The sequence below is a fragment of the Tursiops truncatus genome, chromosome 5, assembly GCF_011762595.2.
Source record: "Tursiops truncatus isolate mTurTru1 chromosome 5, mTurTru1.mat.Y, whole genome shotgun sequence".
Classification (NCBI taxonomy): domain Eukaryota; kingdom Metazoa; phylum Chordata; class Mammalia; order Artiodactyla; family Delphinidae; genus Tursiops; species Tursiops truncatus.
The window spans coordinates 43,075,075-43,100,236 of record NC_047038.1 but is presented as its reverse complement, the minus strand read 5'-3'; the positions used below and the strand labels follow the sequence as shown (position 1 = coordinate 43,100,236).

General features: G+C 43.4%; 1 protein-coding gene across 2 annotated transcripts; it reads left to right on the top strand.

Annotated features, from left to right (window-relative positions):
• The first annotated feature begins 387 nt into the window (after positions 1 to 387).
• FGFBP1 (fibroblast growth factor binding protein 1) lies at positions 388 to 3,277 on the top strand. Of its 2 annotated transcripts, none has more exons than XM_004324031.3 (2): positions 388 to 542; positions 2,187 to 3,277. In XM_004324031.3, exon 2 carries the CDS (start codon positions 2,207 to 2,209, stop codon positions 2,918 to 2,920), a length of 714 nt encoding a protein of 237 aa, XP_004324079.2. In that variant the 5' UTR covers positions 388 to 542; positions 2,187 to 2,206; the 3' UTR covers positions 2,921 to 3,277. The 2 variants fall into 2 exon arrangements, with proteins under 2 accessions (XP_004324079.2, XP_019784008.1); XM_019928449.2 differs by having other exon boundaries at positions 2,183 to 3,277.
• Positions 3,278 to 25,162: the final 21,885 nt, after the last annotated feature.

The following is a 25,162-nucleotide window of genomic DNA, read 5'->3' as shown; positions in this document are numbered from 1 at the left end:
TTAAACTCTAGGCTCCACATCCCCCTGGTCCTGTGAACTTGGACCAGCCCTGAATATCTCCAAGCTCCAATATTCCATCTGTAAAATGGGATGAATTATATGTTACCATATCATGGAGGGGCTGTGATAAGAATTAAGGGAAAGCTTTGAGTAAAATGGACCTATTGTTTATAACCTCCCCCACAGATTTTTCTTTTGGGATTCTCATCCCTTCATGGAGGGTCTTTGCAAGGCTGAGCTGTCCTCAACTGGCTGCCAGGGGAAAGGGAAAGGGCTTGGAAGAACCAGGTCTAATGCCATGCACATAACCTGCCTCCCACAGGATTACACCAACCACTTTCCCTGCAGGAACTGGCTGTCTCTGAAGGGGTGTGGCTGGGAGGAGTGTGAATAAAGCTACACAAGTATATAAGCTGTAAAAACCCTGCTCCCTGGGCTCTTATATAAAGGACTTTCACTGCCTCACTGCAGATGAGACAGCAGTAAGCCTTCAAGCTCCCTCTTACATCTGGATCGTACTGGACCTGCAAACTCAGAACAAGGTAAGAGCCTGGCTTTCTTAAGAGTTTCATTACCTGTCCCCCTTCCAGCTCCCATGAGGACCTCAGGTTCCTGGGGTCTGGATCCCCTCACGGACACATGGGGACTGAGTCCCAATGCCGTGAGGAATGAGTGGGTCTTTATCGAATATCCCTAGCTCCCATCCCAACTTCATTTCAGAAGCTCACAGTCTGTGACTGTCTCCCCTTTATCAGTCCTAAAGAGAGGCCATATGCCCAGGGTAGAATGAGATCAGACCTAGAACTGCCTCTTTTTAAACAAAATTCTGTATTCTTTTCAAATGGAGCACTGATAACATGAGTTATCATCATAAACTAAGCCAAACCAAATGAGTTGTTCATAATTGCTTTTTTATTTCTTGCCAATATTTTCTGAAAGGCAGAGTAAGGTGAAGGTAAGAGGTATGCAGTGAGGGAGGGGTGGCATAAAGGACCAGAGAGAGAAGTTCTGGCTGCCTGTCCCAGCTTTGTCACCTGCCCACTGTGGGACCTTGGGCAATTTATTTACCAGTCTGGACCTTAACTGTCACATCTGTTGCCTGGTGGTGATGGATTTTTACCTACCAGGAAGGGCTCTTGTGCTAATTAACAAGGTGAGAATGAAATACAGGTCAAGGGCTCTGGCAGGTAGCTGGTGTCATATAGAAATGCTAATTCTCTTCTTTGAAATGTGGTTTTTGTTACCCACCTGATAAAATCTATGCAGTTTAGTGTAGCAGCTAAGGTCATCCTATTTATAAAATGATTTATTTTTAAAAGCATTGATTGAGGACTTTCTCTATGCCAAGCACAGTGCCTCAACAGTCTAAATGCTGTGATAGAAATTCACCTCTATTCCCCTGGTTCACTTTGCCCAGTCAATTCGGATGACCTACTCCTCCTTCATGCCTTTCCTTAGGCTCTTACTGAATCCCAGATACCCCTCCTCACAAACCCACCCATCTCAGAAGGTCCAAGCCTCATGCATGTTTAACCTTGTGTCAAGCATCACCTTTCATGTCACTTACCATGTCCTTTCTCATTGTGTGGTCATCTGAGTCCGTGTAGGACAGTGAGATAGAAATTCAGTCCACTGCAGCTGGAAGAGAGTTGACAATTATCTCATCCAGCATCTTGATTTCCAGATAAAGGATTTGAGACCCAGAGCGGGAGAGTGACTTGGCCAAGATCAAGTTGGGGACACAGTTGGGACAGACTCCTGATCAATGCTCTTTAGATTCCCCAAAGAGTTGCCTCTAAGTTTTTAAGATGTGAAACTTTCTTATTCACCTTGATAAATTCAACATCTAGTCTAGTGCACGGCCAGTAGTAGGTGCCCCATGAATGCTTACTGACTGGTGAATGAAGGAGTGAGGAGTAACTGAGTGGATGAGGGAGTGAGAGTTAATGAGGTTCAGAGGGTGGGGAAGAATGAATGAAGAGTAGGAAGTTTCTGACATTCAAGACTCAAGTCATGCAGACATGTGAATACACAGGCTGCTTGTCTACTAAGTCCAGGAAGTAGAAGGTTCCTTGATCCCACTCCAAAGCAGGCAGCCATGTGTCAGGCTGGAGGGAGGGTCATCTCGCAGCCTAGTACTGCTGGACTGCTGCCCAGCACTGACTCACCTGCTTTTTGTCAGACAGGTTCCCACCAAGTTGAAGCCATGAGGATCCACAGCCTCGCCCTGCTCTCCTTCCTCCTTCTGGCTGCTCCGATGCTCTTGGTGGAGGCCAAAAAGGAAGGGAGGAATAGACAGGGCAGCAAAGTCGGCCCAGATAAACTGCATACTCTAGGCGCGCCCCAGACTGAACCAAGCAGCCAGCCACCCAAGCGCCTGACCAAAGGCAAGTTCATCACCCAAGACCATGCCGACTGCAAATGGGTGGTGACCAAGCAGGAGGAGGGCATTGCCCTGAAGGTCGCATGTACCCGACAGGACAACGAGTTTTCCTGTTTCTTCACCGGCAATCCAACCTCATGCCTAGAATCAGACAAAAAGAATGCCTACTGGAAACAAATTGGCCGGAATCTGCGTTCGCAGAAGGTCATCTGTGGTGATGCCAAGAGCATCCTGAAGACCAGGGTGTGCAGAAAGAAGTTTCCAGAATCCAACCTCAAGCTGGTTAACTCCACTCTGATTAGGATCAAGAAACCCAGCCAGGAGTTAACGGAGCCCTCTCCCAAGGAGCAGAGCAAGGTCAAAGTGACCACCCCCATCAGCCCAGCAAAGACCCAGACCATGAACACCAAAGATCCTGAGTGTGTGGAAGACCCAGACTTGGTAAACCAGAGGAAGACGGCCCTGGAGTACTGTGGGGAGTCCTGGAGCTCTTTCTGCAAATTCTTCATGTCCATGGTACAGGGCAGTTCATGCTAATGAGGTCAAAAGAGAACAGAATCCATTAGGAGGTGTCACGTCAAAGCCCTTCCATATGCTGTAAAGATCTCCCAGTTCCCTGTAAGATGAACATTTGTGCTGTAGGAGTGCAATGGATTATTTAAACAGATTTTATAATTTTTGTTTCTGTATTTTGGAATTTGTTTTATATTCATTTCCTTACATGTGATTTTAAGAGGCTGTGGACCTCTCTATGCTTCCATGGCCCACAAAGCTATGTTTCTATGAGCAGTAAGGACCAGTCTTTGAGCTGAATGAGTCAGAGTGATGATTTCAGTGCAATGCTCTTTCTGCCCAATTACCAAATGTAATAAAGCTCTGTGCGTTTTTCAGGAATATGTTCAACCATTGTTTGGTTTCTCTATGTTGGTTCCAATGAACTCATAAACTGGTCCTCATATACCAGTAGAGAAAAAAATCCTGTTCATCACTCATCCCAAATCATCCCATAAGGTGGCCCATTCCTGAATCCCTATCTTCATACTTTCATGCTTTGGTCTGTGGTATTTGATACTTACTGAACTGATTTCAAGTGGGACACCTGGAGCATAATGTGATGAAGACACCTGTCAGGGGCTCACAGATAGTAAGAGGGGAGGCAAGATTTGAACCCAGGCTAGAGGAACACCCTCCTCTGATTCAAGTCCGGGCTGCCCATGACCACTTGCCATATGTGGGACTCCTGACCTCGGGGAGCTCATTTCAGGCCTGGGGGAGATGGGTCTAGGTAAGTACAGTGCCCTGAGATGAAGACTCCAATACAAGGGGGAAAGGCAGGGTGGAAAACCAGAGAGAAGAGGCAGAAATTTCTGGAAGATCTCAGGTTGAGCTTCACAGAAGAGGTGATACTGGGGTTGGAATTTGGAGAGAGTATCTTTAGGTAGGAAATGGGCAGAATGGAGGCACATTAGGCAGATGATACAGGTATGAAAGCAAAGAGATGAGAAAAATCCTAAAAGATGGGAAAGGCCACATGGGTAGAAGGTGGTGGGATGCAGGGGTGACATTGCTGTTAGTCATTTACATGTTAGTCTGAAAGATCTCAAGGGGTTTAAATTCAAGACCTGGGGAGAGAAAAGGATGTAGCCCCAGTGTCGTGTCACAATTCCACAAAGAACAAAAAGTGAGGAAGAGAAGTTGGTAAAAGTACTGTTCTCTGGAGTCTTTATAGAGTTGATGTCAGGGAGGAATGGCAGATGGAGTGGAAGAGGGGCCTCCTACGCTCACCAGCCTACCAGGACCTACATGGAGGGTTGTCAATGACCACCCAGAGTGTGACAGCCTCAGAGTACATTTGGATATCGTCCTCAACATCATCAACACTAATAGTTCTCTCTCACTCGCTGTGCACCAGGCACTGTGCTAAGCACTTTCCATGGAGTATGAGTGCATTCATTCACTCACTCATTCACCCAGCACATAATTTATTGTACATCAACTCTGCCAGCCCCTGTCCTAGGGGCTGGAGAGACAGTAGTGAACCAGGGATGAACGCTCTGCCTCCATGGAGCTACCAGTGGGGAAAGAGACCAAAAACTCACAAATATACAAGTGACAGAGAGGAAAAGTCAAGGGGGAGAAAGGGGTGAAAGCAATGGATGGTCACCAGCCTTAGATGAGATGGTCAAGGGAGGCCTCTCGGTGGAGGTGACTTTTGAGGTCAGACCCAAATGCAGTGAGGAATCAAGCCAGGTGACTATGTGGAGTAAGAATGTTATAAACAGTCAGTGCAAATGTTCTGAAATTAATTAATGAGCTATGAGCTCCTACTATGTACCAGGTATGGTTCTAGGGGATGAAAATAACAGCAAACAAAAAAATTTCTATCTTAGTGGTGCTTATATTCCAATGACTGGATTCTGCTTGGCGTGTTCAGGAACATTAAAGATGGCAGTGTCATTGCAGGGCAGGACCCAGGACCTGACCTGTGAACCTGACTCCCACTCTCAAGAGAACTGAACCACCACCCCAGATCCTCCCTAAGCTCCCTCTAGCCACACCACGGGAAGGACATTTCCCTTGAAGGTCTACACAGATTGTCAACCCTGTGGCCACTGCTCCCTCACTCACACATCTCAATTCTACTCACACATCTCCTGAGATAGGAAAAGACGGTTAAACAGTTCCAGGGGTCATTAAATAATAACTCTGGTCTGGTCTGGGTGACATAAATATTGGAGAACCGATTAGACCAGACCGAAAGCCATCTTATATTCCATTCCAGGCACTGAAGTTGTTGGTTCTTCTGGTTCACTACTGGCCTTTGGCCACTGGCAGAGCTGGGAGGAGGTCTGTCCAACGTGGTGGAGTCAGCTGGACCTGGGCTAGAGGTTTGCCTCTGACATCTCCCAACTAAGGTTTCTGAGCCAATTATTTAACCCTCTGGGATCCAATAAGTTCATCTCAACAATGAGAATCATTTGGATGACGATAACACTGCTGGAAAAAGGAAGAAGAAAGAAAGAAAAAAGGAGGGAAGGAAGGGAGAAAGGAAGGGCAACAACGGGGAGCAGAATAATAATAATAAAAGTCTATTGATAGTATTATTGGATTGCTTAAACCAAAGCAATCCAGAAGCTGCTCTATCTTCAGACTTTGCAATTACCCAGGTTAATGAATCACCTTACCGTTAAACTTTTCTTAACGGGGATAATGAAATCAGCTTTAGAGCTGTTGTAAGACATTCATTGGTCAATAAATCTAAAGCACCCAGTGCCCCATGGCTTACACAATGGGTATTCTACACATCTGACCGTCTAAAGTCCATGGCACAAGAATGGCTTGTGGATGTAGCTCAGAACTTCCTTATGTAAATTCTTCAAAGTGTAAGTTTTCTTTTTTGTAACACAATAAGCAAAGGGTAGCAACCATTATTTATCAGTTGTATGTGACTGTGGCTTTGCCCCGTTCTCTCTCTCTCTTTTTTTTAAAAGATATCTTGATTTATTAATGATAATTGAAAAATACAATAAAAACACATTGTAACAAGGAAATACCCCAGAAAAAATTTTAAATCAAAGATATAAGAAGAAAAGAGAGAGTATATAAGGAAATAAGAAGATCAGTCTAGAACCTTGCTACTCAAGGTGTGGTCCCAGACCAGAAGTATTGACATCTCTTGGTACCTTGTCAGATATAAAGATTCTCAGGCCCCATTCCAGATCTATTACTTTGAAATCTGCATTTTAATAAGATCCCCAGGTGCACACTAAATTTGGAGAAATTTATAAGATCCAATACATTAGTTAGGATGCTTTTGGTTTCAAGTACGAGAAAACCATTTCAAAGCAGCTTTAAATATAAGGATAGTTTGTGGTTTTTTAAACATCTTTATTGGAGTATAATTGCTTTACAATGGTGTGTTATTTCCTGCTTCATAACAAAGTGAATCAGTTATACATATACATATATCATCAATTCTCCTCCCTCTTGCATCTCCCTCCCACCCTCCCTATCCCACCCCTCTAGGTGGTCACAAAGCACCAAGCTGATCTCCCTGTGCTATATGTCTGCTTCCCACTAACTGTCTATTTTACATTTGGTAGTGTATATATGTCCATGCCACTCTCTCACTTTGTCCCAGCTCACTCTTCCCGCTTCCCATGTCCTCAAGTCCATTCTCTACACCTGCATCTTTATTCCTGTCCTGCCCCTAGGTTCTTCAGAACCCTTTTTTTTTTTTTTTAGATTCCATAATATGTGTTAGCATACGGTATTTATTTTTCTTTTTCTGACTTACTTCACTCTGTATGACAGTCTCTAGGTCCATCCACCTCACTACAAACAACTCAATTTCATTTCTTTTTATGGCTGAGTAATATTCCATTGTATATATATGCCACATCTTCTTTATCCATTCATCTGTCAATGGACACTTAGGTTGCTTCCATGTCCTGGCTATTGTAAATACTCCTGCAATGAACATTGTGGTACATGACTCTTTTTGAATTATAGTTTTCTCAGGGTATATGCCCAGTAGTGGGATTGCTGGGTCATATGGTAGTTCTATGTTAAATTTTTTAAGGAACCTCCATACTGTTCTCCATAGTGGCTGTATCAATTTACATTCCCACCAGCAGTGCAACAGGGCTCCCCTTTCTCCACACACCCTCTCCAACATTTATTGTTTGTAGATTTTTTGATGATGGTCATTCTGACAGGTGTGAGGTGATATCTCTTTGTAGTTTTGATTTGTATTTCTCTAATGATTAGTGATGATGAGCAACCTTTCATATGTTTGTTGGAAATCTGTATATCTTCTTCAGAGAAATGTCTATTTAGGTATTCTGCCCATTTTTAGATTGGGTTGTTTGCTTTTTTCATATTGAGTTGCATGTGTTGCGTATAAATTTTGGAGATTAATCCTTTGTCAGTTGCTTCATTTGCAAATATTTTCTCCCATTCTGAGGGTTGTCTTTTCATCTTGTTTATGGTTTCCTTGGATGTTCAAAAGCTTTTAAGTTTCATTAGGTCCCATTTGTTTATTTTTGTTTTTATTTCCATTTCTCTAGGAGGTGGGTCAAAAAGGATCTTGCTGCGATTTATGTCCTAGAGTGTTCTGCCTATGTTTTCCTCTAAGAGTTTTATAGTGTCTGGCCTTACATTTAGGTCTTTAATCCATTTTGAGTTTATTTTTGTGTATGGTGTTAGGGAGTGGTCTAATTTCATTCTTTTACATGTAGCTGTCCAGCTTTCCCAGCACCACGTATTAAAGAGACTGTCTTTTCTCCATTGTATATCCTTGCCTCCTTTATCAAAAATAAGGTGACCATATGTGCGTGGGTTTGTCTCTGCATTTTCTATCCTGTTCCATTGATATATATTTCTGTTTTTGTACCAGTACCATACTGTCTTGATTACTGTAGATTTGTAGTATAGTCTGAAGTCAGGGAGCCTGATTCCTCCAGCTCCATTTCTCTTTCTCAAGATTGCTTTGGCTATTTGGGGTCTTTTGTGTTTCCATACAAATTGTGAAATTTTTTGTGCTAGTTCTGTGAAACATGCCATTGGTAGTTTGATAGGGATTGCATTGAATCTGTAGATTGCTTTGGGTAGTAGAGTCATTTTCACAATGTTGATTCTTCCAATCGAAGAACATGGTATATCTCTCCATCTGTTTGTATCATCTTTAATGTTTTTCATCAGTGTCTTATAGTTTTCTGCATATAGGTCTTTTGTCTCCTTAGGTAGGTTTATTCCTAGGTATTTTATTCTTTTTGTTGCAATGGTGAATGGGAGTGTTTCCTTAATTTCTCTTTCAGATTTTTCATCATTAGTGTATAGGCATGCAAGAGATTTCTGTGCATTAATTTTGTATCCTGCTACTTTACCAAATTCCTTGATTGGCTCTAGTAGTTTTCTGGTAGCATCTTTAGGATTCTCTATGTACAATATCATGTCATCTGTATACAGTGACAGCTTTACTTTTCTTTTCCAATTTGGATTCCTTTTATTTCTTTTTGTTCTCTGATTGCTGTGGCTAAAACTTCCAAAACTATGTTGAATGATAGTGGTGAGAGTGGACAACCTTGTCTTGTTCCTGATCTTAGAGGAAATGGTTTTCAGCTTTTCACCATTGAGAATGGTGTTGGCTGTGGGTTTGACATATATGGCCTTTATTATGTTGAGGTAAGTTCCCTCTATGCCTACATTCTGCAGGGCTTTTATCATAAATGGGTGTTGAATTTTGTCAAAAGATTTCTCTGCATCTATTGAGATGATCATATGTTTTTTCTCCTTCAATTTGTTAATATGGTGTATCACATTGATTGATATGCGTATATTGAAGAATCCTTGCATTCCAGGAATAAACCCATTTGATCATCGTGTATGATCTTTTTAATGTGCTGTTGCATCCTGTTTGCTAGTATTTTGTTGAGGATTTTTGCATCTCTGTTCATCAGTGATATTGGTCTATAGTTTTCTTTCTTTGTGACATCTTTGTCTGGTTTTGGTATCAGGGTGATGGTGGCCTCATAGAATGAGTTTGGGAGTGTTCCTCCCTCTGCTATATTTTGGAAGAGTTTGAGAAGGATAGGAGTTAGCTCTTCTTTAAATGTTTGATAGAATTCGCCTGTGAAGCCATCTGGTCCTGGGCTTTTGTTTGTTGGAAGATTTTTAACCACAGTCTCAATTTCAGTGCTTGTGATTGATCTTGTTATATTTTCTATTTCTTCCTGGTTCAGTCTCAGAAGGTTGTGCTTTTCTAAGAATTTGTCCATTTCTTCTAGGTTGTCCATTTTATTGGCATAGAGTTGCTTGTAGTAATCTCTCATGATTCTCTGTATTTCTGCAGTGTCAGTTGTTACTTCTCCTTTTTCATTTCTAATTCTGTTGATTTGAGTCTTCTCCCTTTTTTTCTTGATGAGTCTGGCTAATGGTTTATCAAGTTTGTTTATCTTCTTAAAGAACCAGCTTTTAGTTTTATTGATCTTTGCTGTCATTTCCTTCATTTCTTTTTCATTTATTTCTGCTCTGATCTTTCTGATTTATTTCCTTGAGCTAACTGGGGGTTTTTGTTCTTCTTTCTCTAATTGCTTTTGGTGTAAGGTTAGGTTTTTTATTTGAGATGTTTCCTGTTTCTTGCGGTATGATTGTATTGCTATAAACTTCCCTCTTAGAACTGCTCTTGCTGCATCCCATAGGTTTTGGTTTGTTATGTTTTCATTGTCATTTGTTTCTAGGTATTTTTTTTACTTCCTCTTTGATTTCTTCAGTGATCTCTTGGTTATTCAGTATTGTATTGTTTAGCCTCCACGTGTTTGTATTTTTTACAGATTTTTTCCTGTAATTCATATCTAGTGTCGTAGCATTGTGGTCGGACAAGATACTTGATATGATTTCAATTTTCTTAAATTTACCGAGGCTTTATTGATGACCCAAGATATGATCTATCTGGAGAATATTCCATGAGCACTTGAGAAGAAAGTGCATTCCGTTGTTTTTTGTTGGAATGTCCTACAAATATCAATTAAGTCCATCTTGTTTAATGTATCATTTAAAGCTTGTGTTTCCTTATTTATTTTCATTTTGGATGATCTGTCCATTGGTGAAAGCAGAGTGTTAAAGTCCACTACTATGATTGCATTTCTGTCAATTTCCCCTTTTATGGCTGTTAGCATTTGCTTTATGTATTGAGGTACTCCTATGTTGGGTGCATAAATATTTACAATTCTTATATCTTCTTCTTGGATTGATCCCTTGATCATTATGTTGTGTCCTTCTTTATCTCTTGTAATTGTCTTTATTTTCAAGCCTGTTTTGTCTGATGTGAGATTGCTACTCCAGCTTTCTTTTGATTTCCATTTGTATGGAATATCTTTTTCCATCCCCTCACTTTCAGTCTGTATGTGTCCCTAGGTCTGAAGTGGGTCTCTTGTAGACAGCATATATAAGGGTCTTGTTTTTCTATCCATTCAGCCAGTCTATGTGTTTTGGTGGGAGCATTTAATCCCTTTACAGTTAAGGTTATTATTGTTATGTATGTTCTTATTACCATTTTCTTAATTGTTTGGGGTTTGTTATTGTAGGTCTTTTCCTTTACTTGTGTTTCCTGCCTAGAGAAGTTCTTTGTTGTAAAGCTGGTTTGGTGGTGCTGAATTCTCTTAGCTTTTGTTGTAAAGTTGGTTTAGTGGTGTTGTAAAGCTTTGTTGTAAAGCTGGTTTGGTGGTGCTGAATTCTCTTAGCTTTTGCTTGTCTGTAAAGGTTTTAATTTCTCCTTCGAATCTGAATGAGATCCTTGCTGGGTAAAGTAATCTTGATTGTAGGTTTTTTCCTTTCATCACTTTGAATATGCCTTACCACTCCCTTCTGGCTTGCAGAGTTTCTGCTGAAGTTTCAGCTGTTAACCTTATGGGGATTCCCTTGCACGTTATTTGTTGTTTTTCCCTTGCTGCTTTTAATATTTTTTCTTTGTATTTAATTTTTGGTAGTTTTATTAATATGTGTCTTGGCATGTTTTCCTTGGATTTGTCCTGTATGGGACTCTCCGCACATCCTGGACTTGATTGACTATTTCCTTTCCCATATTAGGGAAGTTTTCAACTATAATATCTTCAAATACTTTCTCAGTCCCTTTCTTTTTGTCTTCTTTTTCTTGGACCCCTATAATTCAAATGTTGGTGCGTTTAAGGTTGTCGCAGAGGTCTCTGAGACTGTCCTCAATTCTTTTCATTCTTTTTTCTTTATTCTGCTCTGCAGTAGTTACTTCCACTATTTTATCTTCCAGGTCACTTATCCGTTCTTCTGCCTCAGTTATTCTGCTATTGATTCCTTCTAGAGAATTTTAAATTTCATTTATTTTAGTGTTCATCATTGTTTGTTTGCTTTTTCCTTCTCTAAGGTCCTTTTTAGTTGTGTCTTGTATTTTTGCTATTCTATTTCCAAGATTTTTGATCGCCTTTACTATCATTACTCTGAATTCTTTTTCAGGTAGACTGCCTATTTCCTCTTCATTTGTTTGATCTGGTGGGTTTTACCTTGCTCCTTCATCTGCTGTGGTTTTCTCTGTCTTCTCATTTTGCTTAACTTACTGTGTTTGGGATCTCCTTTTCACAAGCTGCAGGTTCATAGTTCCCATTGTTTTTGGTGTCTTCCCCCAGTGGCTAAGGTTGGTTCAGTGGGTTGTGTAGGGTTCCTGGTGGAGGGGACTGGTGCCTGTGTTCTGGTGGATGAGGCTGGATCTTGTCTTTCTGGTGGGTGGGACCACGTCCGGTAGTGTGTTTTGTGGTGTCTGTGACCTTATTATGATTTTAGGTAGTCTCTCTGCTAATGGGTGGGCTTGTGTTTCTCTCTTGCTAGTTGTTTGGCATAGGGTGTCCAGCACTGTAGCTTGCTAGTTGTTGAGTGGAGCTGGGTTTTTGTGTTGAGATGGAGATCTCTGGGAAAGCTTTCACCGTTTGATTTTACATTGAGCTGGGAGGTCTCTGGTGGACCAATGTCCTGAACTCGGCTCTCCCACCTCAGAGGCACAGGCCTGACATCTGACTGGAGCACTAGGACCCTGTCAGCCACACAGCTTTTGGGAAGTCTGAGGTCTTCTGCCAGCATTCAGTAGGTGTTCTGTAGGAGTTGTTCCACGTGTAGATGTATTTCTGATGTATTTGTGGAGAGGAAGATGATCTCCACATCTTACTCCTCTGCCATCTTGAAGGTCTCCCTGCTCCGTTCTCTTTTTTACTCCGTAAGTGTTTCATCTAACCTGTAGGTGTTTCATCCTCATTTTCTGGATGAGGAAACTGAGGCTCAGAGAAGCTGAACCACTTGCCAGGGTCACAAAGCCTGGGAGAGGCTGAGCCTAGGGAGAAGGCAGGTCTGGAGGCCCCCAAGCTCTTTCTGCCTCTGCAGCTCAGAATTTCTTCACTGGGTGAGAGAAGAGGGACATTTGTGGTCTTTAGATGTGGGCCAAGCCATAAAGCAGGATGAGCAGGATGCATCTGCCCCTTCCATGTGTACAGCCCTTCTATGTACTTACAAAGAGAAAGTTCCAGAAGCTCAAGCTTCCATTCGTGCACAGTCTTTCATCATAGTCACATCCTGGGGGGATGTTTTTAAAACACAATAAAAAATTTAAAAAGACAACACAGACTTTACACAAGCTTTTATCCAACTTGGCACTCTGTATTTTCTCTCTGAGGGCTTTCTGCATATGAAGTGAAGGAGCCAGAATGTGTGCAGTGTGTGTGTGTGTGTGTGTGTGTGTGTGTGTGTGTGTGTGTGTGGTGTCCCTATAGGAATTATTCTCTTGGTAACAAAACACAGGAAGCTCTCAGGTGGGTAAGAGGTGCTGAGTGGTGGAAATTCTGCATCCCCTAAAGCTGCTCAGTGATGGGAATGTCTTGTATTCCTTATAAAACTACATCTCAGCAGAAAAAAAGAAACAGGGCCTCTTCCTTCCATTGGCTCTGGCTCTGTGTTGTGGTAACTCACAACAAAACCAATGTCGTCTTGAACCTCTGGAATCCAGTGCATCTCACCTGGCATCCTACCCAGCCACCTCTTTCCCCAGCCTCTCTTCTAAATTGTTTTTGGCAGGACAAGCAAAGGAGGCAAAAGTGTTTGGTGCTGACAGCTCCCATGCAAATACAAGGCCAGGCATCACTTGCGGAGTTGGTTTTCATAGCACTTCACATTGAATGCTCACTTTGAAATCTCTCACTCAAAAACATTTCATGAATATGCAAGAAAACACTTATTAGGAGCCCTGCTAAGTGAGGGATAAGGATGGGGGAGTGGGGAGAAGATTCTAGGGGAAGGCTCTTCGGGGGCCTGGTGAGTTTGAGGTGGGTTATCCAGGGAGGATTTTCTTCAGGTATTTGGATATGTGGGTAATAACATAGCAAAGATGATTTCTGTCTTGTCTATCACTATAGCCCCAGCCTTTAGGGTACAACCAAGCACATAAGAGATTCTCAAAAAATACTGGCTGAATAAATAAAAGAGGAGAGAAATTATGGCAAGAGCAAAGATTATGGGCTTCAGAGTTAAAAAAAAAAAACTGGGTTTGAGTTTCTAGTTGTGTGACCTGAGACAAGTTATATTTTCTATCTCAGCCTCAGGTTCTCCATCTATAAAGTGGGTCTAAGAAAATCCATCCAATAAGAATTAGAAGTAATTTAATTAAAGTCTAAAGCATGAGGCTTACACAAATGGATCGTTAAGATTTTATATCAGTGAATAAATGAATGAAAGAGGCCATTAGCTGAGGGAAGAGACAAGAAGACAATTTTCTAAAAAGCTTGCACAAGTCTCAAAATATGCCATGCCAAGGGCCTGACAGTCAAATGGACCCTGGCTGTTTCTAATTTCCTCCCAAAGACCACACTCTACCTAATGGCCGTTAAGCATCCCACACTCGTAGCCTGAACGGAAGGACTTTCCATGGAGTAGGAGAAAAGGTGAAGACAAAGTTTGTTCTTTAGGGCAAACTTTGTGCCTTTTTTAACAGCCTTCTAGTTCACTTGCCATGGTTCCTCCTCCTCGTCTCCCTCAGTTCTACAGCTAGGGGGCTCTGGAGCTCAACCCAGCACCTGGTTCCGGGTCATCTCTCCCAGTGTCACTGTTTTATATGTCATCTGCCCACTCATGACTCCCGCATTTATATCTCCAGCCATAGCTGTCCCCTAACCTCCAGCTGCCCTCTCAGCATCGCTGCTTGGATACCCAAAAGGTATCTTAAACATCAAACATCCATGTCCAAATGCGCTGCTGACCTTCCCCCTAGATGCCTGCTCCTCCCATGTTTTTTCCCAACTCAGTTCACGGTAACGCCATCCTTCCAACTGCTCAGGGCAGAACCCTCCAAGAGTCATATCTGCCTCTTCTCACACTGTACATCCTGTTCATCTACAAGTTCTTCCATCTCCACTTTCAGGATACAATCCGGAACATGGCTTTTTGCCACTTAATTACCGCCAGTCTCTCCTACTGGTGGATTATTGCAATTGTGTTCTGACCCATCTCACTGCTTCTGGTCTTGCCTCCTGCAGTCTATTCCAGTACGGTAGCCAGAAACTTCCCCTAATGTACAAGTAGGACCACCTTGCTTCTCTGCTAAAAGCTCTTCAATGACTCACCAACTCACTCAGAGTAAATGCCAAAAATACTCGTGATGTCTTGCAGATCCCTGGGTGACCCAGTCCCCTCATTCCATTCTGACCTGAACTCTTATGACATAACCCCTGGGTTACTCTGCTCCAGCCACACTGGCCTTGCTGTCTTTGGAGCTCACCCTGCACTCTCCTGCCCCAGGACCTTTGCACTTGCTCTTCTCTTTACCTGGAGAGCTCCCTTACTTCTTTCAGATCCCTACTCAAATATCCCCCTAGTCCTCAATGCTGCTTTATTTTCCCCAAACAGTTGTCACCACCTGACACAAACTCGACTTACCTGTTTCACTTGCTATTGGCTTATTGTCTGTCTCCCCTTAGAATATAAGCTCCCTGAGAGCTGACTTTGCTTTGGTCACTGCTATTTCTTTACACCTTTTGTACAAAGACTGGATCTCAATAAAATCTCTCTCTCTCTTTTTTTTTTTTTTTGTTTGTTTGTTTTGTTTTTCGGTACCCGGGCCTCTCACTGCTGTGGCCTCTTCCGTTGTGGAGCACAGGCTCCAGACGCACAGGCTCAGCGGCCATGGCTCACGGGCCCAGCCGCTCCGCGGCATGTGAGATCTTCCCAGACCGGGGCACGAACCCGTGTCTCCTGCATCGGCAGGCGGACTCTCAACCACTGCGCCACCAGGGAAGCCCAAAATCTCTCTTTATAAAAACAGATTTAACACGAGAGTTATTTTAGTGTCAGACAGCGCTCAGCCCCAATTCCGGTTCCAGCAATGTGATTGAGGTTAAATTACTTACACTTAATAAGTCTTAATTTCCTTATCTGGAAAACGGCAATCAAAAAACTCTTCCTTATAAATTAAGTGAATCTAGGAATATAAAGTACTGCGCTCTCTGCTTGGAACATAGTCATTGATCAAAAATACATTAGTTGGGCTTCCCTGGTGGCGCAGTGGTTGAGTCCGCCTGCCGATGCAGGGGACATGGGTTCGTACCCCAGTCCGGGAAGATCCCACATGCCGCGAAGCGGCTGGGCCCGTGAGCCATGACTGCTGAGCCTGTGCGTCCAGAGCCTGTGCTCCGCAACGGGAGAGGCCACAACAGTGAGAGGCCCACGTACCGCAAAAAAAAAAAAAAAATTAGTTGAGCAAATATCATATACTAACGTATATATCTGGAATCTAGAAACATGGTAGAGATGATCTTATGTGCAAAGCAGAAATAGAGACAGAGGTGTAGAGAACAAATGTATGGATACCAAGAGGGAAAGGGTGGGGTAGGAGGAATTGGGAGGCTGGGATTGACACATGTACATTATTGATACTATGCATAAAATAGACAACTGATGGCAACATAACTGCAGAGCACAGGGAGCTCTACCTAATGCGCTGTGGTAACCTAAATGGGCGGGAAGTCCAAAAGGGAGGGGATATCTGTATGTGTATGGCTGATTCATTTTGTTGTGCAGTGGAGGCTAACAACATTGTAAAGCAACCATACTCCAATAAAAAGTAATATAAATAAATAAATAAACAAAATAGCAAAAAAAAATTTAGTTGTTCTTGTTTTGCTTTGACTACTATTATTGAACATCATGCTTTCCAAAGGGTGTGATCTCTAGGCTCGTGACAAAAATGACAATGTCTATATCTCTCCCAGCTCATGTGCATTTAATTACAAAGACCCTCTCTTCATGATTTCCATCCCACTAACATTATTATTTGATTTTACAAAGACGTTTTGAAAAGATTATAATTGAAGGAAGACATAGGTGGTAATGTGAACCCCCAGATAATCTGATTGCCAAGAGCATGAAAGAGGCCTTACTAGCGGAAAAGGGTCAGGAGAGAGCGAAGGCTGCATAGACTGAGCAGAGAGATACTGGCCTTGACTCAGAAAGGCCCAGGGTTGAGCAGGCTGCCTTCTCTGAGAGGCAGGGACAAAGGGCTCCGTTTTCTAGGAGGTGTGCTCTTCTGCCTGCAGGCTCAGAGCTCCTGCCCAACGCAGCATCTCCTCCAGGTAAGTGGAGGGAGGTGGGCTGGGGGGTGCAGAGTAGCTGTGCAGTTGCAGGCAGGGTGGCATGGAGGAAAGAGCAAGGGCTCTGGCCGCAGAGATGTGGATTTGGATGCTGGCCCTGCTACTTACTAGCTGTGATCCCGGGCACATCGCTTAACATTTCGGAGACTCAGCTTCATTCATTCAATAAGCGCTAGTGGGCTTCCCTGGTGGCACAGTGGTTGAGAGTCTGCCTGCCGATGCAGGGGACACGGGTTCATGCCCCAGTCCGGGAGGATCCCACATGCCGCGGAGCGGCTGGGCCTGTGAGCCGTGGCCGCTGAGCCTGCGCATCTGGAGCCTGTGCTCCGCAATGGGAGAGGCCACAACAGTGAGAGGCCCGCGTACCACAAAAAAATAAAAAATAAAAAATAAAAATAAAAAAAATAAGCGCTAGTGGGCTTCCCTGGTGGCGCAGTGGTTGAGAGTCTGCCTGCCGATGCAGGGGACACGGGTTCGTGCCCCAGTCCGGGAGGATCCCACATGCCGCGGAGCGGCTGGGCCCGTGAGCCGTGGCCGCTGAGCCTGCGCGTCTGGAGCCTGTGCTCTGCAACGGGAGAGGCCACAACAGTGAGAGGCCCGCGTACCGCAAAAAAATAAAAAATTAAAATTAAAAAAATAAGCGCTAGTGAGGGCCTCGCACGTGGGGCCACTTGAAGCGACCAGATGAGCAATCATAATAGCCAGTGTTTATAGAGCACTTACTGCAGGCCAGCTGCTGCTCTGCACATGCGTATTATCTCGTTTAATCCGCACACCCTCCCCACAAGGAAGAACGACCCTATTCCCATGATGAAGTTGAGGCCGAGGAAGTTAAGAAACTTGCCCAAGGTCAAGTATTGAAGGTGGAAGTTAAGGTTAAGCATTCTGGCTCCAGGGCCATACACTTGACCACTACAGCACTTTCAAGAAGCTGGAAACGCCTATGTAAATGTCATTGGGGTCCAAGTGATGCTGCAGGGCTAGTGGGGGGTATGTGGTTCAATTGGCGTAGAGCAGCAGGTGTAGCTGGAGGAGAGGGGAGCAGCGGTCCGAAGGTCAGGGAAGGGTTCCCCAAAGAGACCATAATGGAACTAAGAACTTTAGGAGTTACCTGGTCATGGAGAGTGGCCCAGGAGGCACTGTGGACGGCGCTTTCTCAGCTGTAACAATGAAAGGGCCAGAGTGTTAATTGGCAGTCTTGGCAGCGCTGGGGTCCTCTGATTCTATCCCTTCCCTCCTCCAGCTTCACCTTCACAAGGAGGCAGCACCTTTAGGTCTGGGGGTTCTGGATGCCCTGGGGACCTTCCTGTGGATACAGCGGCCTCCACCATGGTTGCTCGTAGAACTGGGTGCCCAGTGGAACCACTGAGAGGAAGCAGGACTCAGTTGCTGGGAGCCCCCGCTGGGCAGAGCCTAAGCCTGCCTGGGGCCACCTCGGCTCTCAGGATTTCGCACCGACTTGGCACATGGCAACTGCTCAATAAACAGCAGGGTTTGTCAACCTCCACACTGTCCACAGGCGGGGCTGGTGTTCCTTGCGGTGAGAGATTGTCCTGTGCATGTTAGATGGTTAGAGCATCCCTGGCCTCTACTCACTAGATGCCTGTAGCAACCTTCTTCAACCTTCTCCCAGTTGTGACAACCAAAAATATCCCCAGAAGTTGTCACAGGTCTCCTGGAGATAAAATCACCCCAGTACAGAACAACTGAACTGGGGGGAAGTAATAGCACATTGTCAATTCGCTTAGGTTTATGGAACAACATGCCTTCTGCTGGGGGTGCACGGGGTGGAGAGAGACAAGTGTAAAGGCATGAATTCTGCAGACAGTCCCATCTGCCGTGGTGCACAGGGGTGAGCATGACACGGAAAATGTGAGTTTGCTGCTGCTCAGCTGTCTCTAGTCTCCTAGTGTTTAAAGTTACCCATTTTAATTTGCTCTAAAGGCAAACCAGTGACTTTTTTTCTGGTAATCAACCAAAGAAAGGCCATAAAGGCAATTTTGACTGAAGTCAGTTTTTACAAACCCAGGCACTGACTCTAGAACCTGACTGCCTGTTGCCATGCAACTCGGCAGTGGCACTCTTGTACCAAATGCTGTCAGAACTGGCTTCTAAAGACAAGTGGCAGCCCCCATTGAGACCAGCCAAGGTGGGAGCTATCCTCTTACAGTGGGGTCCCCAGAGCATCTAGGGCCCCTCAAGCCTCAAGGTGCTAGTCTCCTTCTGCACCCACTCCCATTAGCACGAGTGTTCTGGAACTGTGTTTCTTGGAACTGGGCACGGGGTTTGCCCTAAGCGAAGTACCCGCAGCCCTAGGGCAGGCTGGATTTGGCAAGAGCCGGAGTCCTGGAACCCAGATGGACCACCGCAGAATAGACACCACTGCTGTCAGGGAAGCTTGAGGCTATAGTCCTCGGGCTCTGGGAACCAGGCAGGACCAGATGCGGAAGCGGGTGTGAGGGCCAGACAGGACAAAATCGCTATTCATAAGGTGCTTTCACTCATGGTAGGCAGTGAGACCCAAACCTGGTTGCAGATTAGAATCACCTGGGGGCTTTAGAAAACCCCAGTGTCCAGGCTGCTCCTAGACAAATGACATCAGAATCACAGGGTGGACGGCTCAGGAATTTTTCAAGCTCCAAGAGAGATTGGGATGTGCAGCAAGGTTGCACTCCTCCAGGGATGGTTCAAAGTGCTTTCCCTGTATGATTTCATCCTCACCACCATCCTATTGTCAAGATTGTCCTACAGATAAGGAACTGGGGTACAGGGAGGTTCAGCATTTGGCTGGGTCAGAATTAGTACGAGACAAAGCCCATCTTCAGAGTCCACGCTCCCAGGCATAATTACAAATATGAAAGCACCCACCATGTAGCAGAAAGATCAGGGACCTGGGTTTGAAGTCTGCTTCTGCCCCCCACTGCCTGGGAGAAACCTGGGCAAGTCATTTCATTCCTTTGATCCTCTCAGCCTCTTGTCTGCAGAATTAGGGGGGGTGTTATCATCTTTACAGAATGTTGGGGGATTCAGTGAGATAATGTTTATGAAGCCCCTTATAGCATTTTGGCACAGAGTTCAGTGCTGGGTTGTTTATCCTTATTATTAGACCATGTGGCCAAATATGGGTCAGCAGCTGAGACAGTGGATGTTGAGAAGGGAGCATTCCTTGAAACAGGAGCATTGCTCAAAACATTGACGTACTGCAGGACAGACAGCAGGAATGGAATGCGAAGGCAAAGCTGAGGCCGATTCCAGGAGGAGGACCAGGTAAGAGGGGGCAATGACAGAGCAGCCAGGGGCATGTGAAGGGGACCTGCTAAGCAGTGCCTCTGTCTGTCACCCACGTCCCGTACCCCCCACACTCCTGACACTACACAAGGCATCAGCACAGTGTAGAAGGTTTATGGCCCCTCCCATCTCCCCTGGCACCCCGTTTTCTCTTTCCTCCCTTTCTCCCCAACCTGTCCCAATTCCTCCTAATTCCTGCTTGGCCAAGGTTAACAGATAATTGGCATTAGCTAAAAAGAGGTTAATGGGTGATCCCCCACCTTACCTGATTCATGCATTCCTTCAACAACGGTAGTGTCCATTTTAAAAGGGACATTAAAAGAGGGAAGGGAGGGAGTGAGAAACAAAAGGAGATGCCATTCATTTCTGATAATTCAAAAGTAATACATGTACATGATAATAAGAAGTACAACAGTGACTTTCCTTGTGGTCCAGTGGTTAAGAATCCACCTTCTGTTCACAGATGACATGATACTACATAGACAATCCTAAAGATGCCACCAGAAAACTACTAGAGCTAATCAATGAATTTGGTAGTTTCAGGATACAAAATTAATGCACAGAAATCTCTTGCATTCCTATACACTAATGATGAAAAATCTGAAAGAGAAATTAAGGAAACACTTCCATTTAACATTGCAACAAAAAGAATAAAACACCTAGGAATAAACCTACCTAAGGAGATAAAAGACCTATATGCAGAAAACTATAAGACACTGATGAAGGAAATTAAAGATGATACAGATGGATGGAAAGAGATACCATGTTCTTGGATTAGAAGAATCAATATTGTGAAAAATGACTATACTACCCAAAGCAATCTACAGATTCAATGCAATCCCTATCAAATTACCAATGGCATTTTTTACATAACTAGAACAAAAAATCTTAAAATTTGTATGGAGACACAGAAGACCCCAAATAGCCAAAGTAGTCTGGAGGGAAAAAAACAGAGCTGGAGGAATCAGGCTCCCTGACTTCAGCCTATACTACAAAGCTACAGTAATCAAGACAATATGGTACTGGCACAAAAACAGAAATATAAATCAATGGAACAAGAGAGAAAGCCCAGAGATAAACCCACACACCTATGGTCAACTAATCTATGACAAAGGAGGCAAGGATATACAATGGAGAAAAGACAGTCTCTTCAATTAGTGGTGCTGGGAAAACTGGATAGCTACAGGTAAAAGAATAAAATTAGAACACTCCCTAACACCATACACAAAAATAAACTCAAAATGGATTAGAGACCTAAATGTAAGACCAGACACTATAAAACTCTTAGAGGAAAACTTAGGAAGAACACTCTTTAACATAAATCACAGCAAGATCTTTTTTGATCCACCTTCTAGAGTAATGGAAATAAAAACAAAAATAAACAAATGGGACCTAATGGAACTTAAAAGCTTTTGCACAGCAAAAGAAACCATAAACAAGATGAAAAGACAACCCTCAGAATGGGAGAAAATATTTGCAAATGAATCAACGGACAAAAGGTTAATCTCCAAAATATATAAACAGCTCATGCAGCTCAATATTAAGAAAGCAAACAACCCAATCCAAAAATGGGCAGAAGACCTAAATAGACATTTCTCCAAAGAAGACATACAGATGGCCAGGAGGCACATGAAAAGCTGCTCATCATCACTAATTATTAGAGAAATGCAAATCAAAACTACCATGAGGTATCACCTCACACCAGTTAGAATGGGCATCCTCAGAAAATCTACAAGCAACAAATGTTGGAGAGGGTGTGGAGAAAAGGGAACCCTCTTGCACTGTTGGTGGGAATGTACATTGATACAGCCACTATGGAGAACAGTATGGAGGTTCCTTAAAAAACTAAAAATAGGATTACCATATGACTCAGCAATCCCACTACTAGGCGTATACCCAGAGAAAACCATAATTCAAACAGACACACGCACCCCAATATTCATTGCAGCACTGTTTACAATAGCCAGGTCACGGAAGCAACTTAATGCCCATTGACAGATGAATGGATAAAGAAGATGTGGTGCATATATACAATGGAATATTACTCAGCCATAAAAAGGAATGAAATTGGGTCATTTGTAGAGACGTGTATGGATCTAGAGACTGTCATACAGAGTGAAGTAAGTCAGATAGAGAAAAACACATATCGTATATTAACGCATATATGTGGAACCTAGAAAAATGGTACAGATGAACCAGTTTGCAGGGCAGAAATTGAGACACCGATGTAGAGAACAAGCGTATGGACACCAAGGGGGGAAAGCGGGGGGCTGGTGGTGCTGGTGTGATGAATTGGAGATTGGGATTGACATGTATACACTGATGTGCATAAAATGGATGACTACTAAGAACCTGCTGTATAAAAAAAAAAAAAAACTGTAAAAAAAAAAAAAGAAAAAGAATCTACCTCCCAATGCACGGGACTCGGGTCTACCCCTGGTCGGGGAACTAATGTCTCACATGCTGCGGGACAACTAAGCTCTCGTGCTCTAAAGCCCATGTGCCACAACTACTGGGCACTCTGGAGGCCATGCACCACAACTAGAGAGAAGGCCATGCACCACAACAAGGATCTCGCATGCCGCAACTAGGACCCAATGCAGCCAAATAAATAAATGTTTTTAAAAAAGAACTACAACAAACCAACCAGAAAATGCGAACAAGTAAAAGGAAGCAAGAACACAATCCTATCTACTGAGAGACTACTCTGTTCATACTTGGGTGTATATCCCTCACACCCTCCTTTAGATCCATATAAAAATATTTTTAATTGGATTATAATATCACATGCTTATAACTTGTTTTTTCATTTAAATTATCTTGAACAAAAGAAAATCATGAACATCTTTGACAATACACTTGTTTCTGAAACACAACATCTTTCTAAGCTTAAATCATTTCGTGTGTGATATAGTAATATTATAATTTATGATGGGGACCATCCCACTGTCAGAAAATCTGATTGTTGCCAATTGTTTGTTATTATAAGCAATGTTGTTAGAAACCATCCTTAAAGATAAATTTTTTCTTTATAACATTTAGAATTCTTTTCTTTAGGATAAATTCTTAGAAATTAGACTACAAGGTCCAAGATTTTCCTTTGGAAAGACACTCTTTACTATTGAAAAATTCAAATATTCCTAAGTAAAGAGAGTAGTGCAATGAATGCTTAAGTACCCTTCACCCAGATTAAACAACTATCAACTAATGGCCAATCTCGTTTCATCTACACGAGGTCCCAATTACCCTCTCCCTTGGATCGTTTTGTAGCAAATCCCAGGCATACATTATTTCATTCATAAATATTTCAACATGTATCTCCAAAAGATGAGGCAAGAGCAAGCTTGTTTTGAAAGCTCCCAGAACATATTGCCAAACTGCCCTGCCAAAACCCCATTCCCACAATCAGTATAAGAATGTGGCAATTTCTTCTCACTTTTGTCAACCCTGAGTGTATCCATTCAGTGTCCCATGACTTATGGAAAGATATCAAACATGGAAAGCTAAAGCAGAGAGTTCAATAAAGGTGATTTTAAATAGGGAGCCAGTTACAAAGATATTGGAAAAGCTGAAGGGACAAAACAACAGAGTGAGGCAGCCCAACAGCCAGAAGCTTCCCACTAGCACCCCTGGGTTTAGAGGGGATAAAGGGAACAGGTGAAGTAACCAGAGCCCAAGGGCCAGGGCACCCAGCTGGAGCCAGAACCCTGGAAGGAGGAACCCCCCAAGGAGAAATGGAGTCAGTGGCTGCTAGAGATGCCACTAGAAACAAGAGAGAGAGAGAGCGATGTCCTAGCTTCTCACCTCCCTCTGCTCCACTGGCCAATCCTAACATGAAGCCAGTGGACAAGAGAGTCTGGGCTATGAATTTGCTTCAGAAGCCACCTCCCGTCCCTCCCCCCAGTCTTCACCAACACAAAGCAGCTGGGACAGGATGGGGAAAGCATCTGAGAGCCAACAGGCCGATAACCAGAACTCTGAGCATTGCCACTCTACTTTAACTTTCTTAATGAACAAGAGGTATATATGGGTCAAAAAATATCTGCAAGTCATCAGACAAGGCATGAGATTGACAAGTGTAAAGTGTAGACCACAGAGCGAGAAGACACGTGCCGTTGGGGAGAATGTAAATTAGTGCTCCCCATTTGGAAGGAAATTTGTCAATATTTCTCAAAATTTAAAATCACAAACCCTTTAGCCTAGTAATTTCCCTTCCAGAGTTGTAGACCGCATATACTTACACATAACAAAGATATGTGTGTGTGTGAGGATGTTCATTATGACATTGTTTATAATAGCAAAACACTGAAAAGAATTGACACAGCCATAGGTACCAGATAAAAAACATGAATGATTAGTTGGAATGATTTCTAAGAGATGCAGCTACATGAATAAAGGTTAAAAAAGTGTGCATATCACACTTGCATGTGTTTATAAGTTAATATGTGTTTAAAATAGTTCTCAAACTGTGTACAGTTGTTTCTCAAATCACTGGCAGCAGCTGTTGCCTTTGGAGAGTGGAAACAGGGATTGAACAGGAGAGAGATCTTTGTACCCTTTATACTTTCAAAATTTGTTCCCTGTGCTTTGTATTAGGTGGAACCATATGAAATTGCCAACGTGGTGTCATTTTTGACCCACAGAACAGCACTTTCGTGTGGCCCAGACTAACATTCTTTTAACAGTGAAAAAAGTAACCATATTTTACAATATCTTCAGGATGAGCTATGACATTGGAATGTGAATTTGGAGGTGATGATAAGGTGGTGATATGTCACCCCACCCAGTGTCAGGATGATCCCATATCTTCTCAGAATTAAGTTAGAAAAGCCAGGTGACATCCCATGAACTTGGTGCTTTCAGGAGAATTAGTTACACAAGGATGCCTTCACGATTATCAAGATGATATCGACTTGCTCAAAATGAAGGAGAGTTGACAGGCAGTTTGGGGCTGTGTGTGCTTTCCCATCAGCTCTGGAGGCCACCAGAGACTCAAAACAAACCCAGACTAGGAAGCTGATTCTCCCTCTGCCACTGTTTGAAGATATGTAGCTTTCTATGCCAGAGCTTAAGTACAATTTTCTTCACTTTGAGAGATAAAAAGAAACTTAAGCAATCTTGACAGCTTCTGTTGAAAACCACCCCCAGGCTCTTCACATTCCAGAAACTGCCAGGGGCTTGGAAGGCCTCCCATGGATGACTGGACTTGTTCTGATTCACGAGAAGCATCTCACTGGGGGCAGGGCGTGGGGTGTGAGAGCTGCAGCCCAGACAGCGAAGTGCAGGACGGGGTAACAATACCAGCAGGAGAAGCAGGAGATGTTGGCAGAACCCTAAG